This window comes from Bidens hawaiensis, unplaced genomic scaffold (assembly GCF_021521415.1).
Source record: "Bidens hawaiensis isolate Kalapana, Puna unplaced genomic scaffold, B.hawaiensis_p1.1 tig00009922_1, whole genome shotgun sequence".
In the NCBI taxonomy this organism is placed as follows: Eukaryota; Viridiplantae; Streptophyta; class Magnoliopsida; order Asterales; family Asteraceae; genus Bidens; species Bidens hawaiensis.
This window is the reverse complement of record NW_027491747.1, coordinates 206262-214182: the sequence shown is the minus strand read 5'-3', so window position 1 is coordinate 214182 and position 7921 is coordinate 206262. Positions and strand designations below refer to the sequence as shown.

The window sequence follows — 7921 nt, the reverse complement described above, 5'->3', positions numbered from 1 at the left end:
TTTAACGAAAGGATGATTCTTCGGGGTTGGCAGGTCACTTGGTATGTTGATAGGCATTTGCTTTGTCCAGGGAAGTGAATGGGTTGGCTTCCGTATGGTACCATTGGTATGACGGGCCTGTCTTGTGTAAAGAAATTGGAATAATAGCTATCACTTTCGTCATCGAGAGGAATTATAGGTTCCGGACAGCCTGCCTGTCTCATTTATTCATAGAAGGACTCCATCATCTTTTTAAATGTCGACATCTATAAGGATTAGAATAATAAGGGATAGGAAAGAATACCAACCTATCTTTTCCCTATATAATAATATAATAAAATATTGAAACTTATCTCTGATCAAAGCTTAGGTATACTTAGATACCTAATTCGCTAAGATCGGTGGCTCTGATACAAACCCTGTCACACCTCGACTTAGGGCCTAGGTGTGTGACTCATAAGTTGGTACATGTTTTATAAATATATCAGAGTTTAAGGTTGTAAAGCGGAAGACTCAATTAAAATATTATTATATTCAAAAGACGGGATTTTAAAACACCCGTTGATTTGTACAAAAGTGTTTCGATATCAAAACCATGATTTACATTATTTTAATAATAAAACATCCATTGAGCCATCAGATCGTCTAACGGCTATCCATCATCTCCAAACACCTACTCTCCATTACTTGTAAAACAGTTATAAAAACACGTCAGCAACACATGGTGGTTAACACGCTGACACAAAGCATTTTAATACTTAGTTATCCCCTCGGGTATCTTAGGACCTGGCTCATCGTGGATTAGGAAATAACCAAGTCAAATTTACTATTATAAACATCCAGTTATACTTGAAACCGCTCAGCGATACCGCAACATTGAGGACCTAGCAACTACCAATGTACACGAGATATTCCCCTCTCGGACATTACTTAGGTCCGGCCCAACGTGGCGGAGGCATTAGCAAGTGTGGTACGGTGTGTCCACCATCTACCCAAATATGTAAGGATCCAAACAAACGTATACAATAGTCTGAGGGCCAGTGATTACTTTCATTTATAAAGTTTTAGGGATATATAATCCCATGCAAACATTCAAAGACTTGTTTTATAAAAAGTTGGACGTATTCACCTTTCTTCTTGTTTGGTGTTTCGCACCGATTTGTCTTGTTACCTCGGACCTATAGTACGAGAACAACGTTTCATAAGTACTAGATCAACGATATAGCTTCAGACCTTTAGTCCGTTTGCATAACCTTTACCTTGACATTTATCTCTTTATAAAACATAAGGATCTCTAATCCTTTCTTTTGTTAATCATTTATAAACTACGTTTCTTATTTATGAAGAAACGTACATTTCAAATTTTCTTTTATCATAAGAAATATTTATAAAAATCTTTATTTATAATAGAGAAACATTATTTCATCATAATCTCGACTTATGAAATATTTTTACTTTATTATATGATCAAGGTACGGTTATATCCCCGACTAAGGTCTAAGCCATTTATAATATAATAATCGAGCAGAACCCCTACCTTGTATGGTTTATTATACAAGATGCCTATGCTCTACTTAGACCGCACTTCTACTTGGAGGAAAGTCGAGGAAGCAACTAGGAAGAGTTACGGCACGCACTTCGAGACAAAACTTGTTGGGATATCGACATATCGGGGTTGTGGCACGACTATCGAGGTTATGTGTGTGAGATTTGAGGGATGAATGATAACTTCCCCATGGCTTCCCTATTTATAGCGGAAATGCTGCATCTTCGCGCATTGCAAGGCTGCTTCGCGACGCGCGAAGATGCGCACTAGCCTTGGTGAGTCGCCGCGTAGGACTTGCCACGTGTCGCCACGTGGTGACACGTGTCCTGCAATTCCGCGCATCGTGAAGATGCAACTTGGATTCTTCGCGACGCGCGAAGATGCAAAACTTCAAATATGTTCATTTTTAGTCCCTGATCTTTTGGTAACTTGCCATATCTTGATCTCGTTCCACATCCAAAAATACAAAGGCGGCTCGCGGCGATGTGAGCGTGGGAAGTGCGCCATCAAAGCGCCCATCGCCCATCGCCCGTGCCCGTGCGCGTGCGCGTGAAGCACCCTCCGCTAGGACTAGGAAGAGTGGTTAGCAACATAAGAACATTATCATGGAAAGTTACCTCCTTATAAAGTGCTTTATATTCTTTACCACTTTCCATGTGGGATGAAGTCTCCTTACTTCATTCCCCAACATAAGCTACTTCCATTTCTTTGTCTTATTTTACTCATTATTTATATCATTAATATTTTTTGATCCCTCATCTTTATTATTTGTCAAAATTGGACCAAATTTTTCGTGATGTTACATAATTATTAAGCGTGGTTTGAATGATATAAATTTATTTTAGTGGTTTACAAAGTTAACTAAAAATTAATATAAAAGTGATAAATATCTTTTTTTGAAATTTTAAATGATTTTAATATATAAAAGAAGTTGGAAAAAATAACAAAGAAAGTGCATAGACCTGGGTTCGAACCCGGGTCTGATGGTCCACAGTCAGGTGTACTAACCACCAGACCAGGCTTTTCATTCATTAAGAAACAAGAAAGGATAATTTATAAACACATATAATTGATTATCATCTTTAATCAAAACCCTAGAAATCAATTCTATCAAATAGTTCTATGTTTGTGAAAATTATATAAGGGTTTTGATTATCGCGCGAAAATGATTGAAAACATATTTTATTATCTGATTCGGTGCCGAAAAGGGGAAGAACAAGGTGGCCGGAAAACCGTAACTTTGGTGGCTAAATTCGATGATACAAAGAGTGTTAGAGTGCAATTAAAAGTGATGAGCGAGTTTAGCTTGAGGTTCTGGTCCTATTTATACTATCAATTGCAACTTAACCTCGTTAATTCTCATTAATTAGATTGGCCGAAAATCCGGCGAGTTTAACAGATTTAATGAGCGGTTATGGTCATTAAAAACTCAATTAATTAGTTATAACATGTTTATTATAAACGCCAAAATATGTTAGGATGAATAATCGGGTCAAAACGATATTTATTATTGGGTTTTACCAATTTCCGGTGCCGATTCTGGCGGCTGGAATTGGCTATCGGAAATACTGGGGAACTGGATAGGGGGTGGGTAGATTTTGAAAAATTAATATGATTTTAGGCTATATACGATTTCTGTCCCTCAAGTTTCTTAATTATGTTAAAACTATATTAAAATTTATATTTACATTTTGAACCTTGGAGTTATAAAATTTGTTAAAAATATAGTAATTATATTCGTGTTAATTTTGTTTTGTACCCGATAGCTTTGAGGATTGATTAACTATTAAAAATTGATTTAAGGAAATATTAAACGTATGAACAATGAACTTCGAAAGTCGGGAATACTTTATTAATGTTATACAAATAAACAACAATACACCAAAACGACCCAACGGGTCGGGTTAACGGATTCAAATACAAATACGAATACAAACAAAATTGATGAATAATAAATACATTACGAAACTTGAGATATATGTATGTGTGTGTGTGTGTGTGTATATATATGAGACAAAACTGAAAATTAAAAACGGGTCAGGTTTTCGGGTTTTCAAAAGTAACGAATGTTACAGTATTCACAACTTTTAGAAATTTCGTCTCGAAATTAAAGTAAAAATAAAATGTTAAAAGAAAACCAATAATACAAGGAGTTGTTAAAAATTTTTAACAATATTTTATATACATAATTAAATAAAAACAATAGCATCGATCTTTGAATGGCCCGAAGACGCCACAAATGGAAATATGGCAATGGCACTTATATATAGGATGTACCAGGGGCGTATCCACCATGCCCTTATCATACTGCACTTGTCCCATCTTTCAAAATCATTCCAGGTTTCAAGTTAATGCACGCAATGTACTTATTATGTCTTTCATGCGAGGACTTAGATAATTACGTATCGACCCATAATTACCTTTATCGTCGGATAGTTCACATAATCTGCCGATTGTGTGAGTTTTAAAACATACACAATAAATGCGATAAGTTCTCATGTGAAAACTTTGGAAAACAAGACTAATGAACTATACAAACAAAATTATCAAAATACATAAACAAATCCTTGAGGTCGAGGATAAGCGAAAACCTTATGTCCAAATAAATGAAGTCGTTGAAGTTTAAACGAAATAAGCAAGGCTCTTAAAATAGTAAGAACAATGAGTGAAAACATTATGGTCGTAAACATCATTGTAATTAATCGAAATATTGGAGTCGGGAATAAGAGGGTAAATAAATGTAGCATTTAGCTAACAAAATAAGTCGATAAAGCATTGGTTCCGAGAATCAGATAGATAAACAAAACTTTAATAACCGGATAGAGTAAGTGTCTTGGAGTGACTCATTAAAAAATGAAAATTTCTAATAAAATATCAACGTGAATAAAGGTCACATTGAGATTAAGAATCACAAAATAAATAATCAAAGCGAAACATTCGTCTCAAATTGATAAAACATTAAAATCAAGAATAAATAATTGAAACTTCAAGATCAAAATAAAACATTTATCAAATTGATGAAATATTGAACTTGAGAATAACAAAATAACTCGAATAAAAAATTGAGCGGAAATAGAATAAATCAAACAATCAAAACGATTTGTTTAAAAATAATAAACTCAACTTGTATACGTGACTTATATTAGATAGCTATAAACATAGCGCTGGTTTTAAGTAAACGAATCCATTCAAAGATAATCGGTCATAGATAGCCAAATGTAAGAATACGGTTTCTATTAGATAACCATGTACATAATAATGTTCATGGTTCCAGTTTCCTCTAACGATTACGTTTGGGGTTAATCAGTTATAGACTGTTAGATTGAATGAATTCAAGAGTTAACTAAAGATAACATAAGGAATGCGTGTCGTGCTTTGTGAGAATAGTAAATCAAATGCAAACATAAATCCATTAATATCATTGAAAATTTAGAGTACATGGAGACATTATTCAAACGGAAAGAACAAAGACAAAAATAATAAATGCGAAAAGGAAGAAAAATGTTGCCACAACGCTTGTCTTCTCGAGGGTAGGTGGGTCTTTGGGTATAAGGACTAGTGTGAGGCGGTGTCATGATTTCTTAGCTAAAGTTCATTGGCGTTGATGTACACGCGTCCTTGCGTACCCTGGCTGGCTTGACTTACTTGAGTTTGATTGGCTTGGTTTAATTGGGCTTGAATAGCTTGGATGGGTTGGGCTTGCATTGGTTGGGCTTGATCGGCTTGAGCTTGATTGACTTGGGTTTGTGGGTTGAAGGTTTGGGCTTGATATATTTGGAGTTGGTTGTTTGGTTTGGGTAGGATTGGATTTGATAAACGAGTTTGGGCCATGTGTTGCGAAGATGGTTTGGGCTACCACAATGATAACAAGCTTGCATGATTGGGAGAGTGGGAGCACGTGGTGGGGTATTTGGTTGTAGGAATGGTTGAATAACGGGTTATTGGATGAAGGGGTGGTGTTGATTATGCATTGGTGCTCGTCATGTGTTGGTGAGGTTACCGGAACGATCACAATTGGAACATTTTAGACATTGAGTGGCAGTGGGGTGGTGGAATTTACACATGTTACACAAAGGGTGTGTTCCCGTGTAAGGTTTTTTGTTAGGTTGGGTTTTGGTATTTTGGGTTTGGGGTGAGTTTGTGTTAGTTAAGGCATAGTTTTTGCATTTATTATTGTGGTTGGTGTTGGCGGGTTTTCATAAGGGATACGACCTTGGCCTCATCGGAAGGTTCGGTCTCGGTTTTCTTAATAGTTTTCTTGACGCCTTTGAGAGTTCATGCCTTGACATGGTTGCCAGACAAGGATGCAGCAAGGACAATGGCATCACGAAGAGTTTTGGGAGAACTGCTTTGGACTGAGTCTTGGATTTTCCTTGGTAAACCCCGAAAATACTTGCCAATACCACGAGAGAAGGTAGTGACAAGATTTGGCACCAAGATGCTAAGCTCGTTGAAGCGAGCTGTGTAAGCAACGTTATCACCACCCTCTTGTTTGAGATTCCAAAATTCCAACTCAAGATTCATGAGTTCATTGGGTGGACAGAACTCGACGGTCATGATTTCCTTAAGTTCTTCCCAAGGCAAGGCCATGGCTACATCAGCACCACAGACGGATTTTTCTTGCACCCACCAAGTTAGGGCTCTTTTTTCGAAAACACTCAAAGCAAAGTGTGACTTATTGTCCTCGCGACATTCAATATGGAGGAAGGTACTCTCTATACTTTGGTACCATTTGAATAGGGCAGTGGCGCCTTCAGAGATATCGAACTTAAAGAGGTTTCGCATCGGTAAATGTCTTATAGCGACAAGAGTTGGAGCTTGAACCCGAAGTAGCTGAGTTCGAATTGGACGCAATGGTTTGGTGCATTTGAGCTACCATTTCTGGGATCACAGCAGCCATTTGCTTAATGAATTGGGTTGTCATCTTGCGGCTGGAGTTTCTTGCGGGGCGACGTGGAAAAAGAGCAAACATGCTGAAATGACATAAGAATGATACGAGTATTAGTTATCGTGCGAGGACCTTTCATATGTAAAATACTTAAACCATTTGAAATAAGTAAGAGAAAATTTCATAATACTAAAATCACATGAAAACTATATTAAATTGAAATAAGAATATTCGTGAGATGTTGTATATGTTATCGAACAAACATATAATAATAATAATGATAATAATAATAATATTAATAATAATAATAATATTAATAATAATGTAAACAAACATGTAAAAGGACAGTATCACCCCTGAGTTAATGTTGAATTTAGATCGAGTTAATAATTTGGATGAAATTAGCAACAGTTGGGGAAAATCGAGGGTCTAATTACGAAGAAAATATTTTTGGACGAATTTCGCAAATGTGACCAAATCTCAAAGACGATTTTGGCACTTTGCTCATATAATAAAGAAAGAGTGAAAAGACATGTCTACCCCTGACTTAACGATTCAATTTAACAGGGTTAGTGATTTGGATGTAATTTGCAAGAATTAAAAAACGTGGATGGTCCATATGCAAAAAATAAACCTTTTGGACCAAATTCACTTTATTTGCCAAACCATAAGGATGAAAATGACACTTTACACTTCGCAATTAGACCCTCGATGTTTCCCAACCATTGCCAATTTCGTCTAATATAACATTCGTTATTTTTCAAATCCGAAAACCCAACCCATTTCAAAGTTTCATTTTTTTTAAATGGTAAATCTAATTCAAAATATATTATTTAGTAAATAACTAATCCCAGCCCCCCATCCCTGCCCGTTTTCCCGTCAAATCATTCCGGTCGCCAGAATTAGGCTCCCGCCAGCCCCAATAACATATGTTCTCGCAAAATCAATTCGATTAAATTGTAGTAACGGCTTTGGGACTTGTAAATATATTTAACATATAACATAATAATTAAAACCCCCAGCCCCGTCGTATCCCGTCTTTCCGGTGGCCGATTCCGGCGCTGGAAAATCCGCAAACACCCGCTAAACATCTTCCGTTGACCCGTTAAACTAGCCTAACGTCGTTGGACGGCAATAATAAACACTAATTGACATATTAATGATATTATAACCGCCTAATATCGTCAAGAAATCCCGTGACCATTTCCGGACTTTAATCAATTTCATTAACCACGAATTAACGCTAATACGCTCCAATAATCGGTATAAATACGACCCTTGTGTTCATCTAAACCTGCTCGTAACTCTAAACTCACTTCTTTCACTCTCTAAAACTGTTAATCTGTCTGATGAAGGTTGTCTCTGACGTGTTCAGGTTCTTCATCAAAACAACACCACCCAGGTAATTTTTATATGTATTTCCATTAGTTCTAGCCGTTTAACGAAACCCTAACCTAATATAATCAAACAAAGAACGAATTGCATGAATTGAATTCTAGGGTTTCAGA

The 7921-nt window shown here is 36.4% G+C and overlaps 1 protein-coding gene across 1 annotated transcript; it reads right to left on the bottom strand.

Moving 5' to 3' along the window:
• Positions 1–5800: 5800 nt before the first annotated feature.
• LOC143533824 (uncharacterized) lies at positions 5801–6310 on the bottom strand. Its single transcript, XM_077028479.1, has one exon. The coding sequence runs from the start codon at positions 6308–6310 to the stop codon at positions 5801–5803; it is 510 nt and encodes a 169-aa protein (XP_076884594.1).
• Between the last annotated feature and the right edge of the window lie 1611 nt (positions 6311–7921).

Excerpts from the sequence above, each read along its gene's own strand:
- LOC143533824 (XM_077028479.1), bottom strand. The coding sequence starts at position 6,310 with ATGCGAAACCTCTTTAAGTTCGATATCTCTGAAGGCGCCACTGCCCTA.